The 26,931-nt window shown below is 45.0% G+C and overlaps 1 protein-coding gene across 3 annotated transcripts in view; it reads right to left on the minus strand.

The window, feature by feature from the left end:
• The window catches only part of Myo16 (myosin XVI), a 420,999-nt gene that overhangs the window by 282,008 nt on the left and 112,060 nt on the right, over positions 1 to 26,931 (minus strand). For all 3 annotated transcript variants that reach the window (XM_057752554.1, XM_057752553.1, XM_057752552.1), the window contains 2 exons: positions 8,320 to 8,390; positions 761 to 904 (listed from right to left, as the gene is read on the minus strand). In XM_057752554.1, coding sequence (XP_057608537.1) covers positions 761 to 904; positions 8,320 to 8,390 — 215 coding nt within the window. The remainder of the gene's footprint in view (positions 1 to 760; positions 905 to 8,319; positions 8,391 to 26,931) is intronic.

Raw genomic sequence — 26,931 nt, forward strand, 5'->3', positions numbered from 1 at the left:
CTGAAGGTTACGCTTCCCATGACCACAGTCTCTCTGGCTAAGCTGGGGTGGATCTGCACAAAGGTTTACCTAATGAGCCTTGAGTCATGATGCAGTCATGGGATGAGCTGAGCTTAGTTGTTCAGGTCTGCAGCATCAATTCTGCAATGCCAACCCAGGAGTCTGGACCTGCCTTCCATGGAGACCACATAAGAAAGGTAGCCTTTTGCCCCATGACTTCCTTAGAAGCCTTGGCATTCTAGGCTAGAAGGGAGCATGCTGGCTGGCAATTGAACCAGGCTTGGGAACCCTGCCTGAACTTAGAAAGTCAGTGATACCCAGTGATGTGTATTCAGGTATGGGAAGAAAGGTTGTTGTTATTATAATTTTGGGTATTTTATACATGAATACCGTATTTGCATCCTTCCTACCTCTCCCTTCCAACTTCTTCTGTGCCCTCGCCATTCCCTCCCAGACTCATGATCCCATTGGAAGATATGTTTTAACAGTTCAACTGCAGCTGCCTGAATGTGGATTCTTGAGAACAAGCATGGGCATCCCATCAACACTGGTGTATACCAAAGCACACGGTTCTAAAGCATGTCATGACATGAACATGGGTGATTTTAGGAGCTTCATGCCTGACAACTTTGTTTCTAACTATCTGAGTTCTTGGAGCATGAATGGTAACACAGACACATGCTTTCCACAAAAGTCACGTGAGGGATACTATCAAATACATGTCTGTCATTGAGTCTTCAAGGGCTAGTAATGTACTTACTAAGACCAGCAACAGGACAATATCCGGGTTGTCACAGGCACAGGCGATGTGCATGGGTGTCCAAAAGTCCTCATCCTGGTGGTTGACATTGACACCCCTGTCAATGAGGACTTCTGCAATGAAGACATTGTCATATCGAGCGCACTGAAAGACAGAAAGGAAACATAATCTATAATAAATGATGCAAACATCACTGACAGCCAGAACATGACAGGTGAAGCCAAAAATGTGTTCTCCATCTCCAGTTAGACTAAAGGAAAGGGACAGACGTCAGACAGTAATAAGCCTGAGCTAATAGGACAAACTGTTTGTAATTAACATTAGGCTTCTGTGTGATTATTTCGGGACTGGGCAGCCGAGTAATGAAAGCACCACCTCTATTTATAGACATGGTCCCCAGGAAGCTCCTTGGGGTGGTCTGAATGAAATGGCCCCTATAGACTCATAGGCAATGGCACTGTTATGAGGTGTGAGCTTGTAGAAGTAGGTGTGGCGTTGTTGGAGTTAGCGTGTCATTGGGGGGTGGGCTTTGAGTTTTCAAAAGCTCAAGTCCTAGCGGATCACTGTCTCTTCCCAGCATCTGCAGATCCAGAGGAAGAACTCTCAGCTCCTTCTCTAGCGCCATGTCTGATTTCATGCCGCCCACCATGACAATAATGGACTGATCCTCTATGGTGATTTGAAAGAAAGTGTCCCCAAAAGGGAGTGGCACTGTTAGGAAGGTGGCCTTGTTGGAGGAAGAGTGTCACTGTGCGGGCAGGCTTTGAGGTCTCTTTTGCTCGCTTCCCTCTATGTGACAGTCAACTCCCTGCTGCCTTCTGATCAAGATATAGCATTCTCAGCTCCAGCAACACATCTGTCTGCACACTGACATGTGCTGCCTTGTGATAATGGACTTAACATCTGAAACTGTAAGTGAGCCACCTCAATTAAATGTCTCCTTTATAAGAGTTGTTGTGGTCATGCTGTCTCTTCACAGCAATGGAAATCTAAGTAAGATACTCCCATGTTAAGAAGAGAGGCTGCTTGGGTGATAAGGATCATGACCCACACAGTAGAAACTGGCACCTATTCCCGCTGGACACATTAGATACCTGTATCTGTCTTCAGTGGAGGGGACACTAGGTTTCAATTTAACATCATTCTTTTCCCACCAAATAAATCTTAACTGCAAGCCCCAACAGGATCAAAAAGTTTCTAAATAACTACATTTCCCCAAGGTATGGAATATTATTTAAAGTTACACAAATTTCAGCTAATACTTAACAGGAAACATATAACATGTCTAGAATCCAGCACAAATTATTAGGGAAGGATCAAGGTAGCATAAAAAGAACCCACAGGATGGAACATGAGTGAACAAGGGCACTACACTCAGAAGAGGGGCTCTGCCTAGAACTCAGAAATCAAGGGACTGGAAACACTATTAGGAAGCCATTGTCAAGGAATGGTATGACACCCAAGGCAGGAGAGTCACAAGGTCAAGGCCAATCTAGACAAAGAGGGAGATGATGATGGTAAGTAAGCAGACAGGCAGGCAGACAGATGATAGATAGATAGATAGATAGATAGATAGATAGATAGATAGATAGATAGATAGATAGGCAGGCAGGCGGATAGGTAGACGGAGAGATGGTGAGATGATGGATAGAGGGATAGATGGATAGATGGATTGATGGATAGATGGATAGACAGACAGATAGACAGATAGATGATAGGATGATATATAGATGATAGATAGATAGATGATAGATGGATGATAGATACATGAATGACAGATTAACAGATGATAGAAAGATAGATATACAGACAGGCAATAGAGATAGACAAATGGATGGATAGATAGAATGATAGACATATAGATAGATAGATAGATAGATAGATAGATAGATAGATAGATAGATACACAGATGATAGAAAAATAGATAGGCAATAGATAGAGATAGACAAATATATGGATGAATAGATAGAATGATAGATAGGTAGAGGTAGTAGATAGAGATAGAGAGATAGAAAGATGATAGATAGATAGAAAGATGAATAGAATATATTTATACACACACACACATATATATACATACATAAGTTTTACTTTGGAGAAAATTAGTATATTGTTTTACATGTGAAGGAATAGAACAGTGCTGGAAAAAGCTACTGGGATAAATTAATCATTCCTGTGGAATATAGAAACACACATTGAACCAAGTTTTATGTACAACATATAAGAACATAAACTTAATTCTCACAAAATAATCCAGAGAAGGCAGAAAATGTGTGTGTGTGTGTGTGTTGTATAAAATGGAAACTATGAACAAAAAGAAAATGCTAGAGTTTACCCTAAGCACACGAGCAATTTGGTGAGGTCCACAACTTAAAGGTGGATGTTACAAGATAGAATAATTGTCTACAACAAGCCCTGAATATTTCTTTTTAAATATGGGGGTGGGTCTGCATATTCTCACACTCCCCCTGGAGGTCCTTGCTGGTGCACACTCAATACTCCCTGGGGGTCCTTGCTGGTGCAATAAGGAATGAAAAACAGCTATAATGTTGTCATTACATCTGCCTCTACTCTCACAGGACCTGCAGACATCTAAATAAATAAAAACAATCATACCTGATACGTATGTATGGCAGAGTTGTAGGACACAATGTCAGAGCAACAAATCAGAATTTCTATACACTAGTAAAAATAGTTTGGAAAGTCTCAGAAACAATTTTAGTGGCAATGGGCGTTCTCTCAGTAAATCATGACAGGCAGCTGGGTGTGTGTGCACATCACACACTACAGCTGTGAAGTTTGCACCAAAGACAACACTTACTCAACATGAAAAAGGGAAGACAAATTCAAAGTCTAAAATCACAAAAAACATCTAAAATTGTGCAAAAGGGAAGCCCTGATCTAAGGTCATGAAGGGCATTCGCGAGCATACTGGAAAGGATTCTAGGAAGCAATGATGCAAGACAATTGAAGGTAGCATGATGGTAAAGCATCTAGTTCCAGCCAAGTCTTTTTGTCTCTTATGTCCTGTGTGGGTCACTGTTAAATCACTTGAGAGACTGACTGTGTGAACTGGAACTTTAGCCACAGCAGCATCAGGACCTGAGCATCAATCCCCACCAAGCTGGTGTGGAGTGTGATCTGGATCCAGGGGAAAGCACGCCTTCTCTTTGCTTCCTTTTCAGACAGCTCACTGTACAGCCAATGATGGTGTGGATGATCTTTGATTCTGTGTCTGTTAAGATACCCTGAGGGGCATCACACATGGCTCAGTGGGAAAGAGTTCTCTCATTGCAAGCACGTGGAGCTGAGTTCAAATCCCCAGCACCCATATACAAAGCCAGGTGAGGCTGTGCATGCCTCTAATCCCTGCACTCAGAGGACAGGGAGAGAGAGAGAGAGGAGAGCCTGGTAGATCCTGAGAGACTGCTGACCAGCCAGCCTACTGGAAAGGGATAGAGTACATTTCAGTGAGAGACCCTGTCTCACAGTTACCAGGTGAAGGTGACCAAAGGGAGACTGCGCTCACAGTTATCAGGTGGAGGGTGCTAGAAAACACCCAGCACTCTGTTCTAGTCTCCACAGGCAGGAACATACCTGCACACTCACCTGCATGCACCCCCACCACACACTACACACACATACACACAAACACAAAAACATTCCTCTCCTGGACTGTGGGAATCCACACTTACGCCTCACACTCACATGTATACACCCTTGCGCACACACAGTGCACACAGGTATGCACAAACACAAACACGTCCCTAACCCCAACTTCAGGAATCCACATTTATACCCCAAATGTACTTGGAGTTTGTCTTTAAAGGAGAATAAAAGAAATAATTAGATGCAAAGCTGAAAGTGACACCCACCCTTCTCGAGGGATGTACTTCGTTATTCACACTTCTGAAGATTATGAATAATAATTTGACAGCAATAAATACCTTTAATCACCCTTGTCTGAAAAGATTATGAAGGCTGAACATCTCTGTAACAGCGGTCTTACACCATCATCACGGCTTAGCACAGCTCCCGCTCCACAGAAAGAATTTTCCTCAAGCTAACACCTCTTCCCCTCAATCCGTGTTGATCATCACTAAATCAGTTTGTGGTGACACATTACGTACCAAGAGAATAGGCAAGATGATTTCCATGCTCAGAGGGACTGGGAACCGCTTTTCTGCCTGTCGCTCAGCGTCACGTCCCCAGGGTCTTCGCCACCCTTGTCTCTTTTTTCCAAATGTTAAGCAGAACGCACCGTTGGATTTCACACAGTATAAAATGCAGCGTCTCTTGTTCACAGACCAAGCGTTCTAGGGAGCGGGTCTGGTGTCCCATGCCCTTCTGTGTTACGAGCCGCAACATTATACAGGAAATCTTAGCCATCTTTTCACAAACGACATATCAGAACCCAGGGATGTGGTAAAGGGTAACCCAAAGGCAAGGCTTTTTGGTGCTACTGCTTTGTGAATGAAGTGGCCGTCCTAAGCTGTAGATTGTTCACTGTGGCTGATTTCCTTTCTGTTGATATTTGGGGATTAATTCCTGCAGTTCAGAACTGTAGAGTGAAAGTTTCTCACTGGCCAGGCCTTGTTCCTCTCTCCTAGGTAAGCACAGAGATCTGCCTTCCTGCAATTATTTATCAGCAGGTATTTGGTCAGTATTTAGGCAGGAGCCTAACTTAAGATATTCACGGATATCCAAGGACACAGAATTGCTCCTGCCCAAAGCTGCCGTTCTGGTTTTACCCCACTCAAAAGATTCTTAACCCCTATGCTCACCTCCACCTCAGTATACTGATGATTATAGTTCAGGACTCTCAAGGGCAGCAGAAGGGAAAATTAACCGCAACCCAGAGAAAGACCCACAACAGCACAATCAGAACAGTTGATAACAGCATAGCCTGAAACTGAAAATTTAGAGGCCTGGGTCTCTTCTTCGTAGAGCAGTAAGTCTAACTTACTAGACCCTTAGAGACTACAGCGCCTGGTATATGTGCTGTTTGATCAAGAGCCATCAGCTTCCCCTAGGTTGCTTGGTTACCTGGTAATTTCTATGCCTACCGGGAGAAAAGAAGTGGTTTGCTGATCTGAACAATCCATGCCCTATTCATAATTTCACTAGAAATAAACCTTTTAGCTCTTTTATCTATTACCTAATAATGTAACACACCAACCTGGCCCCCTTAAGAATCCCCCGATGATTTAATTCCTTTAACTTTCTCCATTAAGGAGTTCACCAGACGTGACCACTTCCACAGATCCGTGTGTGTGTGTGTGTGTGTGTGTGTGTGTGTGTGTGTGTGTGTGAACCCTTATCTGATTTTCTATGGCCTGGAACCTGCTGGCACTGGGGAATTGCTGGCTTTAAGGGCATAAATGATTGGGAACATTTGTAATGAGGAAGACAAGAGAGAATGACATAGAACTAAAACAATGTAGAACAAAGGAGAACAAGAAGGAGCAATGAGATGATGGATTGAAGAGAGAAGAAAACAGGATTATGGATTGACAGAACCTGTTGTGAGTAGCCTTCCTTACCCTCAGATCTTTAGCCCGCCTTTAGCTATTCGTGTTGTCTCTAATCTTAAAGGCTAAACTTTTACACTTCTCTGCACTTCTGCATAAAAATCCCTCTTAGTTCACGTGCCCGTGAATCCTAGTGCTTCTCTAACACAAGCGTGCTCATCTCTGTCTCCTATCTCTGTAAGTACTGGGGAGGGGGAGCACCTGATCTTAGCCCCTTCCCAGAGTCACCAGGCTCTGCCCCTGTTTGCTTCTTACTCTTATTTCCCTAAAGTCTGGATCCTGAACACTTTAAATGCATGTCTCTCACCCGGAAACTAAGAGAACTCAGTCAGCCTGAGAACACCATCTCTCATCAATACTCCTCCACTTTAGGAAGAATTATTGCCCCATGGGGTCATGAAAAGGATTCCTCTATGTTGTCCTCATGAGACATCCTTCCTGGCGGCACAGACATGGTTGCTTTTGCCACTATCTCCCTGTTTATCATCCAATATTTGCTATCTGCCATTTGTTTGCTACAGGGATTTTTTTAATGGATCAGTAGGCAAAGAGACTAAGTCAAATATGTTTGCATTTTTATGTATTACATATTTTGCATTTCAATGTATTAAAAATAAGTTAAAATAAAGATATACACCCCAAAATATTAATCTGTCTCTGGAATCGAAATCAGCCACAGCCCTAACTGAAACACTTGATTCTCATGTAAATGCTTTTCCTTTTCTGGGACACCTAAGATAAATGTCTTACAGAAATCAGCACTTAAAGCAGTGGCTATCAACCTGTTGATGACAACCCCTTTGGGGGTCAAATGACCTTTTTACAGGAGTCTTATATAAATTATTCTTCATATAATATGTTTACATTATGATTCATAACAGTAGAAAAATTACAGTTATAAAGTAGCAATAAAAATAATTTTATGGTTGGGGTCAGCACAACATGAAGAGCTGTATTAAAGGGTCGCAGCATTAGGAGGTTGAGAACGGCTGGCTTAAAGCCCAGTGCTCAATGAGTAATATTTGAGTTGAATAAACAACTCTGAGAAGTCACAACGGTGTCTACAGCTTCTCCTTGACCCCCCCTGCACATGCACTGTGCTCCTCCCTTCAAGATGCCCACAGGACACATGTAATCAGGAGCCAAGTGTGAGGAGCACCAGGCATCCCAGTGTGGGATGTCCCAAGGCGTGGGCTCCGCAGGAGACTGTTCACACTTGACATTTTAGAAGGCTAAATTGCCTTTCTCAGCACCTAAGGCATTCTGCAACCCTGTAATTGTTTCTCTCTTTGACAACCTGCAATTGTTCCTTTGCTTTTATTTACTCAGTAATCTCTGTTAAAGAAGAGTACAGCAGTGAGTCCCCCTCCCTCAGCCAACACCCAGTTCTCTGTACATCTCCCAGACCCAACCTAGGGACCCATGACAGCATCACAATGCCTGCCTCAGCCTGGGGGGGGGGGCAAGGAAGTCTCTCAAGATGACCTTTTGCTTCTGGCCGTACTCTTCCTCAATCTTTGCTTTCTATCACTGGGATCTAGAGCCACTGCCTTCCCACTAACCGTGGAGGCCACCGTGGAGGTCCTATTTCCTGGGGTTCTTTCATTCACGGTTCCTTCACTGGGACTTCAGTGCTCAATGTGTCCCCTGGGAGATGGACAAATGACTGTGACCGCCACCTGACACACTCACTCCATCTACTGTGACAAGATCTCTACAGACGCAAGGATGGTGTGTAACACCTCGACAAAAGGTCCAATGAATATCAGCCACAGAGCGAGCTGAGACCTGACATCTTGTCCCACCCACTCCTCCTCAGGTCTGCTAGGCTCGGGGTGATTGTCCCTCCCTCGGAACATCAAACTCAGCTCAGTGGCTCTTTATCCACACCTGTCCCTGTCCCTCCCCCACTCCTTTTTTCCTCATTGTTGGATGATCATTCCGGAACTGACTTTTGACTCTTGAATCCTTAATTCATTCTCTGTCTCCAGGTGTCATCCCATGCCCCCGCAAGTGCCAGTTCTTACCAGGTGAAGTAAGGACCCTCCTGAGGAAACGAGAGTGTGTGGGTCCGCCCCCTCCTTCAGGAGTCGAAGCACTGCAAGAGAAGAGAGAAAACAGAGTTGGAGCAAGCACGGAGTACACCCTGAGTCCAAACTGACAGCCATTCATTAGCAGCTCAGGCAACAGCCGTGAGGGCGACAGGAAAGGGTAAGTCACCGTCAGATCTCAGGTTGCACACTGACAGTCACGTGTGTTTCTCTGTGTGTCCAAACCTGTTACCTGGCATGGAAGTTTGATCACCCACTGCAGACATAGAAATGAATGAGAAAGTACATTTGACCGAAGCGGATTATTTTGAAGCACCAAGTTCGTATGCCCTTTGCAGAACAAAACGAAACATATAAACAAAAAGGATCCACTCTCTAGCTTCACGAGGACACTGTTTGGCAATTTGTGGCGGCCTCTTGGCTTGAAGCGATGAAAGGCTTGCACTCTGCACATTAAGCCTCCATTTGTGCCGTTAGCCCTTGCCCGTGTTCCTTCTACTGTCACAGAGCACTAGGGGACAAAGCCATAAAGTCACAGAGATCAAAACATCTATCAATTATCGGAGCAAAGCCATAGCCGGAAAACGATTTGCACGTCCATTTGCTAGCAAGGTGAATTCATTAGCACACACAATGCCATGGGGGCACTGAGAAACCTGCTAGCCTCTGCTGACTGCGGTGTCCTGACGGGGCCAGTCTCCTAGGAAGGTCCTTGGGTTCAGGGACACGCCGCACGTGTCCCCACTGCCGGTAATATACTCGAGGTTTAAAAAACAATCGTAGTGTGAATTTTAATTGATCTTAATAATAAAAACCCAGAGTCAGATTATCAAGATAAAAGCTGAAAGACCAGAGAAGTAAGGGAGCCAGCCACTAGAAAGACTTTTTATCTCTACTGAACCTTCACACCAAAGGGGACAAGATCCTGTCTCCAGGAATCCTCAGACTAAATGGGTTAAGCTCCTGTTTCCTCCCGCCTTATATTCCTGTCTCTGCTCAGCCGTATCTCTTCCTGTCTCCACCTTCTTAGTGCTGGGATTACAGATGTGTGTCTCCCAAGTGCTGGGATTCAAGGTGTGTGCCACCACTGGCTGGCTCTGTTTATCTTTTAGACTGAATCAACCTCACAGAGCCCAGCAGTGGCCTTTGGACTCACAGAGATCCCTCCACCTCTGTCTCCCAAGTGCTGGTATTTAAGGCGCATACCCTCACGGCCCAGCCTCTAGCTAATGACTAACTCTGAACTCTGATCTTCAGGCAAGCTTTATTTGTTAGATCACAAATAAAATCTCATGGCAGTAATTGATGTATTTGCCACACAAAGGAAACAAAGTAGCAGCTACTCTTTTTGTCTCTTTGGTTTTGTTGTTATTGTTGCTTTAGTTTGGGTCAATGGTTCTATGTAGCCCAAGTGAGCCAGGAAGTTTTCAGCCTCTTGCCTCAGCCCTCCAGCCCAGGAAGGACATCCATGAACCTACGTGCACAGCTACAGTCACCCTTACTCTCAATTGTGACATTATCAAAGTGGCTCAGATTTGGTCACCCTCACAGAGGCATATTGCTTTCCATCCAATCTCTTCTCTGTGACATGAAGGTATTTTTCTCGCTATTCATCATGGTATCGGTGTCTCTAGGTATCTTGTATCTTTTCTCTTGTCTTCCTCCCTCTGAGGGGCTCTAAGAGGCCATGCAATCTCAAGGGCCTGGCTGTTCCTGTCCGACCACAGACAGCCACCCTCTCTGCTTGTGTATCCTGTGAGCATGATGGAACAGTCATCTACCATGGAGGGGACCTAGGAGTAGCCTAGAGTACCCATCCTTAAGTCTTCCTCCAGTCAAGGCACCCTACATCCAAATCTCTCTCACTACAGACCGATGCATGCCTGCCCGCTGAGGGAATGAGAGCCAAGCCTGTCCTTACTTCTTCGAGTAAGCTGTCTACTCCAGGGCTATTCCAGAAAGAGCTTCCTAAGGAACGTTTCTAGAACATTCCCTTTCTAGTCACAAACAAGGGACTTTCCTTTCATGATGATGTCCTTTCTTCAGTCCAGGATTTGCTTTCATGACGAAGGTCCAGTTTTCTGAGGAACCTTCTCAGGGCTGTAGAAAATGCCAGCAGCCACCATTCTCAGAGTTGAGTGAGGCAGGCAAGCATCAAGGACAGTTTAGCAACCTGGGACTCCACTTGGCTTGGGCTATAGGCTAGACACACCCCTCTCTGAACTTTCAGGCAACCTAAGACCCCTACCTGCACCAGTTTGCAGATATACCTACTTTAAACAACGGGATTGCTTCAAACATACATATAAACCTTCGATTCAAACACACCACAGATCACAGTGTGGGAGCTCCAGGTGGTGGGGTCAAGCTAAACTCTGATGGTTTAGAATGAGCTTACCAACAAGGCAAACCATGCCCTCCAAGTGAACTTTTAGGGGAACTCTTATATTTGCCCTTTTATTCCTATGCATAGTTGAGCATGCGTATGATAGTAAGATGCTGTCTCCCACTATGAAGAGACTGCTAGTATTATATTATCCCCATGCTACAAGTGGAGAGATCCGGCGCTGATGGGGCAGAGCTGTTGGGAAGTGAAGCATGGACTTGAACTCCAGTGGCATCAGGAAGAGTCACTGTCAAGCTCCATGGACTCTTGTAAGTTCGGCAGCTTCCAGAGGAGACTCCAGAGGACAGCAGTTAACACTGCCTATAATAGTTATGTATAAGGAACTAGATACACATCGTTGTTTGTTTCCAAACACTTAAGAATGAACTCTTTCCCCATTATCATTATGGTAACCAAGGGAATCAGGGGAAATTAAGAACACACAGAAAATGGAATAATGTTGAAAATACATGAAAAATAAAGCTAGGCATCATGACACGTCTAAAATAGCACCCTGTCTAGATAGTGAGGCGCTGTCTCTAACTAATTAAAACGAAGGAATTGGGTAGCTCATGGGTCAAGGTACTCGCAACCAAGTATGATGACCTGAGTTTGATCCCCAGTGAAGAAAAGAACTGATTCCATATAGCTGTCCTCCGATGTGTGTGTGTGTGCGCACGCATGTGTGCATCCACACACAAACATCCAAAGAAAGAAAGAGAGAGAGAGAGAGAGAGAGAGAGAGAGAGAGAGTGAGAGAAAATAAATAATAAAGGGAAGTCCTAAGATGGGAAACGCAGACTTGAAAAGTGACATTCTATAACACCGAGTAAGTGTTCCCTTTTCATGGGCACACAATGCACACTGTGCAAAGCTTGCTGCTCAGCGATGTTAAGGGTACTCGGAGATATGTGGTCCTAAAGCGAGCACCTTCTTCACCAGAGTCCTCCCCATGGCTTTCAGCCAGTGTAGAACAGAAGCAGAGACAGGAGAATCTTCACTCCATTCTTCACAGACATGACCTGAGCACTGTCTGCCCCATCTGGTGTTTGTCGGCTGACTTTGGGTAGGTTCCCGTGAGCGAAGCTGAGCACCTTACCACTGCTGTAGGTTGAGTGTAGTTACTGTGGAAAGGCCGAGGGCTTTCTAATGGGTCTGCTGAGAGCCTGTGGCTGTGTTCGTTATGCTCATATCAAGGGCATGCTGTATTTCACTGACTGAGTTTTCATAAATAGCAACGGTCTTGCATGAATGGACATCCACTAATGATTATAGTGGATTGTACTAGTGAAACCCACTTGGTTATAGGCTGTGAATTTCTTGGCTCAGGTGTGGAAGGGCTCCAGCGCCTGGCCACGTTTTCACAGCCTTGTCAAACTATTTTCTTACACTCGATGGCTCTAGGTTTGACCCCGAGTCACAGCAGCCTCACACAGCACGTTGCTACATTTTCTGTGTCCTGTTATATGGACACACTTACAGCTTAGTATTGGCTGTTCTTCAGTCATTGCTAGGGTTCCTCTGGGAAGCAGTGCACTGGGCTCTACTGTGGGAAGGTGCCAATTCAGTCTCTCCACTCCAGGAAGCTTGTTTCCTGGGCTACATCACTTTGTAACTGGGAGCAGGTGTTGACCTTGGTGACGGGCTGCTGCTACCCAGGACATGCAGCTTGGGGAAGTCGTTTAACTTGTCTACTGATGTCTACATCACTACCTGCTGGCGTGCCCACTCCTGCTCTTCCAGAACTGCTCTCATTGATGATCCTTTGTGAACCTTTTGTCTTAAACACATTTGTGTCTGAATGAAAAGGTGTTTCTTATAGACAAAACACAACCGCTCAGTTCTCTCATACACTCTTCTGATTTCTGTCCTTTGAGGTTTTAATTATTTTTTAATGTGTAAATTCTTTTTTGTTTGTTTATTTGTTTGTTTTTACATCCCAGCCAAAGTTTCCCCTTCCTTCCCTTACAGAAATTATGGGAGTGACCAACTAATGATGGGCCCAGTTAGAGACCCATACCCTGAGAGGCAGCTCGCCCCTGAGGAGGGATTCCCCAGACGCCCAGGATAGAGCCAAACATGAAATAAACAAGCAAAAAGGAAACAAATAGTCAAAAAACAAGTCAATGAAATGATTTCTAATGCATTCTGCTATTCTCATTGACCGGTCCCTTATCTAGTCCTCATCAGAGAGGCCTCACCCACCACCTGCTCAGCGCTGATTATGTCCAAGGCAAGTCCTGAGAGACTGGGGCTCCTATGTGACGTTTTGCTACTTGTCTGCTGTGTGGATTGTGTCTTTTTTCTTTCTTCGGTTGCTGCCTTCTCTTTGGTTTTGTTTTTCCTGTCTGCGCTTGTTTTATTTTATGAAAGAGGGTTTCTCTTTGCGATCTCAAATCCATGACCGTTCCTCAGCCTCCCAGGTGCTGGCATTACAGGCAGGTGCTACCACGCCCATTCATCTTTTGTGTAAGGAGGTCTTTACATTTTGCCATCTTAATTCACAAGCATTCAGATGAATTATTCATTAGGATTGTAATTAACATTTTAATGCATACCAATCTAATTTACATTGATTACTACTGACTGAGGTTCAGCCGTGAACAAACACTTCATTCCTGGATATTCCTGTGTCCCCAACTTCAGACCCCCAGACTCAAGGAAATACCTTGAGTACATGCCTACTAACAGGTGTGTGTTTATTTCTTCCGCAGTGTCTCCGGATAGGTTAGTATAAACTTAGAGTAACACAGCACCATTGTCTTCCATGCGCACTTCGCTTTGCAGAGCTTTTCCTGTGAATTCAAGTGTCTTTTATGCCAGTTCAGAAGATCTGTGCACCTCAAATTCTCCGTGTTGGTTTCTTAAGAATGCTTTCATTGTCAAGACATCTGGAAAGGCAGCTTTCCTGGATACAGACTTCTTGAGGATGTCTTTCTATTAGTGCATGTCTCCCAGTCTTCTGACCTCTGAGTTCACAGTGTGAAGTCAGCTGCTGCTCCTACAGGGTCCTTGAGCAGAGTGAATGCAGTATGAAGATGACAAGACTCTTCAGTGTTGCTTCTCTGTGCATCGTGGCTATGCTGTGCCTAGGCGTGGTCCCTCTGTACATTGTGGCTATGTGGTGTCTAGTTGTGGCCCCTTTGTACTCGTGGCTATGTGGTGTCTAGTTGTGGCCCCTCTGTACATCGTGGCTATGCTGTGCCCACGTGTTCCCCCTCTGTACATCGTGGCTATGCAGTGTCTAGGTGTGGCCCCTCTGTACAGATGGTCCTAAGTGCCTCTCTGCTTCAGGCTGTCCCACTTGGAGTCTGGATAGTTCTCTAAAGTGTAAGTTAATATCCTCTATCACCCCGCACCGCTTCTGCCCTGGCTTTAAGCCCTCTTTCTGCTCCTTTGCCCTCTCCTCCTGTCTGTGATTTGCATTGTGCGCTGATGCATTCCATGATGCGCCATACTTCCTCCAGGATCTGAGGTCTGCTGACATTTCCTTATTCCTCTCTCTGCAGACTGGATAATTTTAATTGATCTGTCTTCAGATCCACTGACCCTCCTGTCCGCCTGACTTTTGACTCCTTCTGCTATATGTACGATTTCACGTTCTGTCCTTTTCAACACTAGGATTTGTATTCAGTTCCTTCTTGAAACTTTGTCTTTTATTTCTTGAGATTACAATTCCACATTTTCTCCTTTATTTGGTTCTTTTTACAGTTACAATCTGGTTGCTATTTTCCTCTGTATCTTCCTATACTTAATTAGAAAAGGTTTCCTTTAGCAACATGAACATTAAATAATAATTGATTTAAATTCTCTCTAGGAAACAGACTGGAATTGCCCAGGAACAGTTTCTTTAGGCTAATTTATCCCCCCCCCCCATCACGTGGACCAAACTTTCTTGTTTCTTTGCTTTTCTCAGAATGTTTGGTAAAACTTGACATTACAAATAATGAAAGGGAGATGTTTGAAATTGTGTTCACTCTCCTTCCAGGTTCTCTGCCCGCAATTCTGTTTGTTTAATTCCTCTTGAAACCCTTAATATCTCCATCTGTGGTCATATACTGAAGTCTCCGCTCCCTCCATCAGTGCCAGCTCGTGACTGACACATTTCCTTAGGTGCCTGGACACCTCTCCCATCTCTTGCAGAGGAACTTTGCCCATGGCTTATGTTTTAGGGTACTTCTTTGGTGGGTTGATAAATGGCAAAACTTCTCCCTAGTCTGCACTGACCTTGGGATAGCAAGGAAAAGGTTCTTTGAGTATTTTAGGAGCATTCCTTTAGCTGGGATATGTGTCTAGCCTTAGAGTTTTAAGGAATATGCCATCCCTATGCAGGATCCTTCTAACTCCCCCACTGTTTGCAGTATTCATCAGCTCTCCCAGACAGCTGTCATCACAGCCTCAGGCTGAACATTTACTGCTGGTTTGTTTCTGCAAATGACCCCCGGGAAAAGATTTGTAGTGGGTTTTTTTTTTTCTTGAAATTAAGTAAAATAAAAATAAATCTTTCTTAAGAGCCCAAGTTTCCAGGAATCTCACAGAGAAGTAAAACATAATAGTCATCTAGGGATAGGCCTTTTTAGGGATCCCCAGACTCTATTTGCACCGTCAGTATCTGAAGAACAGTGGGTTTTCACGGCTATCCCGATTATAAAGATGGTGGCTTCAAAGGCTGCCATGCGCCACCAGAAGAACATATGACCAGTGGATGTGATTGACAGTCTATATTGTGCTAGCTGAGTATCAACCATGTAAAACCAGGATCCCAAACCTGTTGATAATATTCAAGGTTCCAGGATTTTTTTTTCTTTTGCCAGTATACTGATTGATTCTCTGGAGGGCAGGATTTTAGTGCCTCTCTGTATTCCCAGCGAGGTGCACCTCATACTTTTAGTTATTCATATGAGTTCCTAAGAATATGTACCATCTATGAGAAGAATAAGCTTACGCTATTGATGATGAATGATGATAATAATTGTGTGAAAGCTTAAATTACCGGACTTTTATGTGATGAAAAGTCCTTTTAAGAGGTCATTATGAAACTGGCCTGTCCCTCAGATCAGCTGTGATATATGGCTGTGTTAGAGTTTGCCTGGCGGGAGTTAGGAATGGGCTGCTTACTAGACCCGGCCCTGAATCAACACTGCTGTAAATATTCCGGAACACACCGGAGTGGCAGTTTTATAATGATGTCCGTGGACCCCATATTTCTTCAGAGTGCAGTGCAGCAGCAGTAAATCCAGCATGCCCATGATGTAAACACGAGCCTCAGGCTTCGCTTTCCCTCTATTTACAACCTTCCGCCAGCTTACAATGCATGAGATGCTTTTACTCTGAGCCAAGGTTAGAAGGTTCCCGAGTTTCAAACACAGAACCACTCTACAAATAAGCTCAGTGGGGTTCATCACCTGCACAACTAACAATTTATATTTCTATAAACTGGTCTGCCTATAGGTCTACAGACCACTAACTTATATTCACATCTTGGGATAATAAAAACAAAGTAAAATAGTCCTCCTCATACTTGTGAAAACAAAGGATGATTTGCTTTCACTAAAACCCCATACTCAGACTCTCCCATCCCCCCATACTCACAGCCCTCTCACACCCCACACCCCCAAACTCCAACCCATACATATAGAGTCTTGTTAAAGTCAAGTGACCAAGGAATAGACATGTCAATATTGAAACTATTATGACTGCCTAAAGACAAGCTGGAAAACACACCACACACCACAATGTCAACCGTGACACCTAGTGGGTCCTTTTCTCTCTGGGCCTCCCTCACTGGCACAGAGGTAAATATCGCTGCTGAAAATAAGATTATATAAATGAGATGAAAAGCACTACTTGCTCAGGTTTGGAAACTGGGAGGGAAAAGAGTTAATGGTGGGGAAAGACACGGAATCTCGAACAAGTGAGAGCATCAGGCAAGAGGCTTCAAAGACAAACGTACTGCAGAGAATGGGCGAGCACAAGCGATCGGTTTAAAGAGTTTCCAGTCCCCCTTTGTCCCCTTGGTGCCCGACTTCTGTTCTTGTCTGAGGAGGGCAATCTAGTTTGCCCTCCAGCATCACGGGTTCCCCTTATCTTAGGTAATTGTATGACATCATTACTTCATAGAGGGCTTTAATTAACCAGTGAGGACTTAGCGCTTGCACAGCCACTGTGATTCTCTCATATGCTTCAGAGGACACCACAGGAGCACAAGGCGTCTCAAACCCTCAGGAGTGCCATAAAATCCCAACTACATTATCTTAGGATGTGATTAGACATTGGACCCCATGTTAAATGCCTGTCCTTATACCTTGCTTCTTCTGTTAACTGTACTAACAAGTAGCCACCGTCTGCCTGGGTCATCCCCACCCTACCATGTAGGTATCTCACTCTCTGAGCTTGGACTGGGTCCAAGGTGGACAGCACCTCTTGGCATAGTTGGTTTTCCAGCTGGGACTTGGAGCAGTAACAGAGGCAGGCGGGGTGTTGGTCTGTGAGCCTGGACATGAAGCACAGACTAAGAATGCAGCTTACAGGCTGCACAGATGAATGCACACAAGACACGAAAGAACCGAAGTGGAATGAAGGAAGAGAGGACCAGCCCCGGTGAGAACCCTCACTCAAGGGTCCAGCACAATAGTGATACACAGACATCCTACATCCCAGGCTCCAGACTGTGTGTCAGTCCCATGACAAGCCTCACCATGGATTAATATTCTGAGATAACATTCAAATACTTTGACTTGTATACCCTTCGTTAAGCAGGAATTGGGTTATCTCTCTTATAAGAAACTCAAATACTGCATTAGTAGTTACGAACCCAGATGATTAGAGTTCAACTGAAAACAGACACAGGTCAGGACCTGCCAGGATGGGTAGCTGTCTGCACAGCTGACCTCAAGGCATGTGGGGCTGCGGAGGGGGCATGTGAAGTACTGGAGGGTAAGGAAGAATTCTGAGCCCCCATGATTCTCAGCATGTATCTGTTGCCAGGCAATGACACCCCCATGGACCCCAAACAGTGACTAGAAGTAGGGTTTCCTTTGTTCACGCAGACTACATACGGTGCCTGTGTGTTCAAGCATGTGTGGGTGGATACACAGGTACATATGTGTGCTTGCGTCTGTGTATGTGGAGGCTAAAGGATAACTTCTAAATGAGCCTCAGATACTCCCTGCTTCTTCTTGAGGCAGAATCTCTCCCTCACCTGGAATTCAGCAGTTAGGCGCTGGCTAGCTAGTGAGCCCCAAGCCTCTGCTTGCCTCTGTTTCTCCAGCGCTGGGGTTACAAACATGCCTGTGTGCTGGGAACCGAACTCCGGTCCTCACGCTTGCAAGACGAACACTTTGCCAGCTGAGTTGTCTTCCAAGTCTTAAGCATGGCTCACTTAACCTGATCTCCTTCATCCCCCAAGCCTTAGGCATGGCTCACTTAACCAGATCTCCTTCATCCCCCAAGTATGGCTCACTTACCTGATCTCCTTCATCCCCCAAGTATGACTCACTTAACCTGATCTCCTCCAAGGTTATCTTGGTAGTGGTGGTCAGGTGGGCTAAATGGTTCCCTTTGAAGTTTTGGACTAGGGACTGGGAGAGCTCAGGCTCTGTGTACAACCCTTTACACACACGCATGGTTTCTATGGACACCCCTTTTCAGAAACACAGGCTCTGTGAACACCCCCTTTTCACACATGCATGGTCTTTGTGGACACCCCTTTACACACACGCATGGGCTCTGTGGCTACCCCATTTTCTCACATGCATGGGCTCTGTGGACACCCCATTTTCTCACACACATGGTCTCTGTGGACACCCCTTTTCTCACATGCATAGGTTCTGCAAGTAGAATATCCACAGTCTTCGAGCAGGTGTGGTGTCTTATATGGCAACCAGAAACTCACAGAGCAAACACCCCAGCTTTGCACCATACCTCACGGCAACAGTGTCTGTTGACACTTTCCTCTGAAGAGGAAACAATGTTGGCTCCATGGCCTAGGGTGGAGGTAAAGGGAAGCCCTCTGCAGGGAAATGGGAAGTACTGGATGGGAGAGTGGGCTCTGAGCAGACGTGCAGGAGGCAGAAAGCCCTGCATGCAGGTCGCCCTTCCCTTGCTGCTGTTCACACCCAGACCTGATCTCTAGCTGCCCAGTGCCATCCTCAGCAGGTTAATGACAAATATTGAGCACAGGGGATTTTTTGGTTTCAAATGCATAATATACATGATTTATGTTTAAAACTTATTTCATAACTGAAATTTCATAGACTCAAAGTATGCTCTGCTGGACTTCCTGTGGGTGTTCACATGCAACAGACGAACCCCGTGTTCTTTTAGACAGGGACCCTAGTGGTTTTGCATTACTCACACCTCTCTTGTACACGCAGCCTCTCTCCTTTGCCGACAAGCACTAAGTACACACCTCTTTTTGCACAATGCACCTAGAAACTCTCTCCTATGTCAGGATACACATACACACACACACACACACACACACACCCCATTCAGGCCCCGAGTGATAGTATAGGTTCCTTCACCCCTAGAAACAATCCGACACAGAGCGTTTCTATTAAAGAGTATTCTCAGTGTATTAGTATGAAGGTTGATCTGGCCTAAACTGGTTTGAGGTACTCGCTTACTAAGGTAAACTCTGACCACTCTGTAAACATTTAGGGAAAAATCTCTCAGTTGCCATTCTATGTCCATACACAATTGGACACACACATGATTAAAATCAGATGCGTCATGGGAAGAGATGTGTGTAGACCTAACCTGTCAATCAAAGTAGAGTCACACTAAAGCCACTACACCCCTAAAGAATCAAACGCCCTTTCTTCTGTGTGAACAGAAGCCTCAGCTAACAGTCTGGGCCCTTGTGCGCTCTCACACATGTGCCCAAGACACACACGTGTCTGGACTGTGCCCGCCACAATCTGTTCTGTCACTGAACTGTCAACGGACACCTCTGTTGCTTTTCCAAATCTCTGGGACCCTGATTTTTAGTTCTTTGAATGTGAGATCAAGAAGTTGGAAACACCTGATGGTGGCCCACCCACTGGGACCACAGGGGTGGACAGAAGGCCAAGCCTGTGGCAGGACAGCATGGTCTAAAAGGCTTAGAGCCATCAATGAGCTAAAAGTCGAGCAGTTTAGCCAGGTTGGCTATCAGGTTCATTAGAATGTAACCACATTAAATCCTGGAGCCTTGGTCTAATGAGAGACACCAGTAATAAAGAGTCCATGGTGAGGCCCACACCTATGGTCCGGCTTCCCACAGAAGTGCGCTCAATGCAGTAGACAAAGAGCCTTTCCCTGCATTTGGGCGTCATTTACCCTTAGTAAAATGCACAAATCTTAAATGCACATTTGATTAATTTGTGCTTGTGAATAGACCCGAGTAACCCTCCCTGAGCTCACAGTAACACACTATCCATCATTTCAGACAGCTTTCACTTGGCCTCTTGCAGAGAGCAACCCCAGCTCTCACCCATATGTCCAAGAGAATCAACATCAATTAATTCTGCCCAGAATCAAAGAACACATATCATCATGTCAAATAAAATAAGTCGAACTCAGAAGATAGACGTTACATGTTTTCACTGTAGCTGAACCTCAGTGACCCTCCTGCCTCTGGCTTCCAAGGGCTGGGATGACAGCCTGTGCCACTACACCCAGCTCTACAGTCCCTAAACCATATATACTGTATGTATGTATGTATGTGTGTGTGTGTGTGTGTGTGTGTGTGTGTGTGTGTATATATATATATATCATCATCATCATCATGTCTCACAGACTGTGCTCACAGAGCATTTAATAATCCTGTTTGCATGACTCTTGTACTTTTTAGGAATTCTTACATATTTATAGGGTGATTCATAGCTTTCTTACTCATATAATATCCACTGTTTGCTGATGCCAAAAAACATACATAGAGCCTTCAGAATGACCAGTGAGCACAGACTGTGTGCAGAGGTGGACTCTGCTTCCCCAGGAAGGGCTCCATGGAGTCTTCCTACACCCGTGTGAGTCCTCAGGGCTTCCACGCAGAGGCAAAGGAACCAGAGCTATCGTTACATCTGTCCCCAGTGTCCCAGGGCATGGCTGCAGGCACAACCTTTCTTCCTGTATCTCAGTCCAAGCCACTCTGTTCTTTCCATCCTCAGACACAGCCCTGTTCAGCACTGATAACTGCTGTCTCCAGAGATGCTCACGCAGAAGGGCAGGCACCAGTGACACAATGAGAAAGAGAAAAATGGAGCCCTTGGGACACTGTCAACTCCGATTTCCATATTAGCCAGAAGTTTCCTTTCCTCACAGAATCCTTCCACAGCCAGAGGGAAACGTCTATCTATCAGTGACCAATGCAGGGTCTTCGCAGGGGACAGCCACCAGCAGGGCGGACCAGCAGGGTTTTATGCTCGGTTTCTCAAGCTTCATTTTTCATCAACTCACTTCCTGCCGCCTCTTAGCTGATCTTTAAGATCTGATGTTCTGTGAGCCACACGGGTGAGGGAGATGAATACCAAACACCTCAGTTGATCTCAGACCCACATAGGACAGTTTTGTCTCATAAAAAGTCAAGAAAATACTGGAACCAGGATGCGTGCATGGAGCCACTCATCCAGCTGTAGGTGCTACAGAGACAGCTTCTTCTTCCAGAGGCCAAGTCTGACTTAGCTTCAGTGCCCTTCACCTTTAAAACTCTCTACCAACTGTCAAGGGAAGGTCAGAGGTGTCAGAGCTTGCGGCAGCGATTCAGACTTCTTGGAGATCCCAAAATGTTACTGGAAATGCTGCCTTCAGATCAACTGAGAGTCACCCCCAGGGTCCTTCACAGAGGTGACATCTCAGTCAAGGCCCCGTCCTATGCAGGGTGCCGGAAGCTCAGATAGGACAGCTCTAACAGCCTCAGCTCTTTCCTCTCAGCTTTTTCTGTTTATCAAAGGCCTCGGCACCGGCCAGAGCGCCGTATGAAAGTCAGCGTATATCAGCTCAATGGATTGGTTAGACAGAAATCAGAGTAGCTACCCAAGCTGCGTGGATTGCTGGACGAGCAATCATCTGTGCTTAGGAAATAAAGACAAACCCATCTTTATTTTAAAACTGAGTAGTTGCGAAACAAATCTGCGCCCCCAGAGTAAAATGGTTTGACCTCTCGTGCCCTGCATGCTTGGGCTTCTCTCTGTCTCTGCCTCTTCCCTCCCAACTTTGACTTTAAACGGGCTACTTACACTCGGTTACAATGTTCCTTTCTGCTACTTCAAACATGAAGAGCTTTAGAGATGGCTCAATAGTTACCAGGACGTGCTGGACAACCCGGGGCCTGCCTCCAGCTCTCAGAGCCGCATAAACCAGGCATCCCACCAGCAACCTTAATTCTGCCTCTGAGAGATCTGATGCCTGGTTTTGGCCTCTGCGTGTCCCCACATACATGCACGCAGGAAATACACAAACACGCATATAAATAAAAAAATAAAACACAAGTCATAGATGCCTAAGTGGGTAAAGGCATTTGTAGTCAAACCTCACAACCTGAGTTTGATCACTGGGACCCACCTGTATGCACACATGCGCACATAAATAAATAAATGTAATAAAAAGAATACAGTGGGCAAACTTGGCAGACAACTTACAAAATAAACCTTTACATAAGGAATAACCAAAGTAACAATGAGAAACTTTTATGAATCTCATGCTTATTTATATTACATCAGCATTTATTCTGCTCACGTGGAAACACATAGGTGAGTCTAGTGGTTACATGAGGCAGAGAAGATGAGAGACTTTATCCGCAGTCGCTGAATCTATCACTGTGTTTAAACAAGTCAGCTCCTAGGAGCACAGCAAGGGTTAGTGTTCTGCCGACAGGAAGCTGGCTCACGACTCATACGCCTGCTAAGGGTCAGCAGAGCATGTTAATAATAAGAATTTAACCTGAGGGATTCAGAAACAGGTAGATCTTAATTGAAGGTCCTCCTGCAGATCTTCCCAGATACATGACTTTCCAAGGTGGTGTGGAATATATTATGTGTTAAATGTTTTTTTTCAGAAACAGAAGAATCCCAGGGAAGATTTTCCTTCAGAAACCTGATAAATCACAACTGCATGACTTCTTTATTATTTGGAGGCTGGTTGCATGAGCATCCCACCACACACGTGTCTGTAGTTAGCTGATGTGAACTTCAGGAACAAATGGGGCCGGAGGTCTGGCTCAGCAGTTCAGACAGATTGCTGCTCTTCTGAGGACCCAAGTTCGATTCCCAGCACCCACATCAAACCGCTCATAATGCCTGTAATTCCAGTTCCAAGGGATCTAAGCCTTCTTCTGGCATCTGCAGGCATTCACACACACACGTACAAATGCACACACATACAATAACATACTTGAAATTAAAAATTAAAGGATCATACAATGGTTTCTTTGACTCTCCATGGGAGGTCTCAACTTCTCAGAGGAGTAGACGGGAATTGGGGAGAACACTGGGGAGAAGGAGGACAGGAGGGAGAAGGAACTGGGATTGGTATATAAAATACGGTTGTTTTAAAAATTAAAAAAAATACATATATACAAAAGTAGTACTCTGCCTTCTGTAAATCAACCAATATCTGAACACAAAGGTCTTGTTTTCTCCATTTTCCTCTCTCCTCTCCCTCCTTCTCTCCCTCCCTCCCTCCCTCCCTCCCTCCCTCCCTCCCTCCCTCCCTCCCTCCATCCTTCCCTCCATTCCACCTTCTGTCCTGGGGATAAACCTGCCCTGGGCCTTTGACACACACACTATGCTAGGGAGCTGACCACTGAGATGCAGCCCTGGCCTTCAGATGTCTTTTAAAGCCACATTTACAAACCCAGCTGTAACTTTGCTGGGGCTGTGGTGCTCTAAATCCCCCTCCTCCTGAGCCCACTTCTCCCATATTTGGTAGCCAGATGGTGACATATTAGGGTGTACAGGACCCCGGAAAACTCATCAAGATCACAAAAGTCAAGTCAAGTGTCACAGACTGAGCTGTTTCCTAATTAGCTCCTAACCCAGTCCTATTTGTTAAATTCTACTTCATGTTTCCTCCATAAAGAACTCATTATCATTCATTTGTTCCAACAAGATCAATGCTTTAATGACTATTGAAACAACACCTCTGTTGCCCACCACGGCTGGGGTCATTGTCTGTGCTTTTGAACCTCAGATAGCGACCTTAGAGGAAGCTTGGTTTTCCTTCTAGGATACAAGCTTATACTGCCTAGTCAGCAAACTATTTCTAGATCCTAATCACCTACGCAGGCTTATGAAAAAAATAATTTGTTATAAAAATGTATCTGGGCTTTCCATGTACAGCAGAATGTGGGTAAGCCTCCAACTAAGAAAAGATAATAGTTTAGGCTTTTATTGGATCAAAAAGACTTAGCAGCGATGAAGTCTATAATGCATTGGGAACTCCAGGCTAGACTACAGCTGACTGTCAAGATACACAGCAGGCCGGGAGATTAGGGGATTAGAGAAGGAGATGAGCGAAACCAGACAAGCCACATCCCTGTGGGATTAAAGGACGGAGACGACATCGGGGAAGCGGGGAGATAGAGAGATAAGAGACAGGGAAATGAGAAATGGAACAGCAGGTGGACCAATGATGGACCCAGGAGACACCCGAACTAGACAGGCAGGAGTGGCTGTCCCGTCTGTCCCCAAGTCCCTCCTGAGAATAGGCTGGGGAGGGGAGAGACTTTGAAGATGAGACACTCAGGGTACAGATGCCCAGATGCAAGCGGTTATGGGACAGAAAGAGAGAGGGGGAGGAAAAGAGGGGGGAGGGAGGGAGGGAGGGAGGGAGGGAGGGAGGGAGGGAGGGAGGGAGGGAGGGAGGGAGGGACGGAATCTACCAGATTATCCTATATGAAAACCTGTGGGCCACTTTCTTGATTAACAACTGATGTGTTGGGACCCAGTCCACTATGGGCAGTGCCATACTGGGTTGGTGGTCCTGAAAGCAGGCTAAACATGCCACATGGAACAAGACACAGACAGCACTCCACCATGCCTGGCTTCCATGATAACGACTGTAACCGGTTAGCCAAATTGACCCTCTCCTCTCTAAGTTACCTTTGGTCATGATGCATTATTACAATAGACACCTAACTAAGACAATCCATAACTTCTTTAGTGAGGTAGCCAAATCTGTACCAGGAGAGCCCTCGGTAGGTGACACAGTCTGCTGATGTTGGACTACAGTCTCGTTATACACTAAGCAGAGGGTCCAGCTATGTCTGGCTAGATGCATGTCCCATAAATATTGTGCATAATAAATGCATGTAAGGCACATTGTATTTTACGGAATCACAGGTGAGGCTCTCCAGCCCCACCGACAGTGTTGGATGAAGAATCACACACAGTCCAGTAGTTTCTACACGGCCATTCTCTCACTGGGCCTCTGTGGTTCCCCTCTCTCCCCAGGACTGGACCTGCTGGCTGAGGAGGCATCTCAGGCTCTGGCGGATGAGACACCAGCTTCCCACCAGTACCGTCTTCCCTGCTGTTAGGTTCGACCCCTTTTATATCCCGGTCTCTATGTTTGTTCTATTGTTAATAAGAAAACAGGAAATAAATGATTTTCCCCCAAGTTCAGCACAGTAATTCCCGACAGTGAAAATTAATTGAATTCTTATGACATGTGATAATTGAAAAGATAATAAAAACTGGTGATTTGCTTTGAGATCCCTTTCGCAATCCAAATAAAATGGCTCATTTTAATCACAATGGCACAGGATCATGATAAAAATCTTGGCTTCTTTTAAAAAGCTTAATTTGGTAAGTAGGGATGACCTCAGAAAATCTGCTTATCTCATTTAGTCTGCTATTTATGATTTTATTACACTTATTCACTTAGTCTTTGTGTGTGTGTGAAGGTGTGTATGGGTGCATGAGTGTGTATGTGAGTAGATATGCCACGGTGTGTGTGAAGATGTAAGATCAACTTGCCAAAGTTCGGTCTCTTCCTTGGCAAGAGTGGGTGCTGGGGGCTGAACTAGGGTCGTAAGTCCTAGTGGTGAATAACCTCTACTCTGAACCACAAAACCAGCATACGCATAAAGCACTGAAAGGTAAATATGAGCATATTCATAGAACTACATTTACAATTAGTTAATATACTTGAAGGATTTATCCAGTAAAATTTAATGTCCATAATGTAATCTTAAAGCTTCTTCATGATAAAAAATATTGTACCATAAACAATTTTTAAAAATGTCAGAGTACCAAGTTCTTTTCATGTACCAGGTTTGAAGTCCATGTGAATTTTAAAATAAATTTCACTTTGGTATCAAATGTTATAGTGATACATGTTCTGAAAGTTTATAATCTGATGATTGTTTTATCCTACCTTCCTCTGAACATAGATGGATTGGAATAACACGGTCTCTGCAAATCTTTGACAGTTTGGTACTAGGAAAGCCACCGTGCACCCAGCATCTTGAGTCCCAGTCTTCACCACAGGCTCATCTACACAACTGTCTCCAGGTAACTGGTGAGAAAGTTCAAGTGCAAGGGTCCAACAGCAATGTCACTAAGTTACATCAGCATGTCATGTAAGCTATAGGTCACACTGTGCTCTCCATGGTTACATCAGCATGTCATGTAAGCTATAGGTCACACTGTGCTCTCCATGGTTACATCAGCATGTCATGTAAGCTATAGGTCACACCGTGCTCTCCATGGTTACATCAACATGCCATGTAAAGCTATAACTCATACTACACTCTCATGGCAGGTGTGTTTACTAAATAATGCCTCATAAAGGGCTTTAATAAAATGATAAAGGAGCTATGCTGTGACAACCTGCAAGGAAAGCTCGAGAGAAAAGCATGTGGAGTCCCCAGGATGTGGCTCCGCCCAAATCCACTGCTGGCGCAGATGATGATGAACACACAAGAGACTTGACTCTTGGCTTTTCTGAAAGTGTGGAGCAGTTTCATCTTAGCCTACACGGAAGCTCCTACGCATGATCTCTGTGGCACAGATGATGGGTATCAGGAGGGATATTAAAGACGCATCAATCCAGCAATGCACAAAAACAATCAACTGTAATAGTTCAGTTGTAGCTCACAATTACAAGCCTCAAATTCATACTCACAGTACCTAGGATGTAGGCACCGCTTATTACCCAAGAGCGACCTGAGGTATCAGAACTTTGGTTAATCTTCATGGCATGTTCACCATCTCCCAAGG

Source organism: Chionomys nivalis, chromosome 20 (assembly GCF_950005125.1).
Source record: "Chionomys nivalis chromosome 20, mChiNiv1.1, whole genome shotgun sequence".
NCBI classification, from domain to species: Eukaryota; Metazoa; Chordata; class Mammalia; order Rodentia; family Cricetidae; genus Chionomys; species Chionomys nivalis.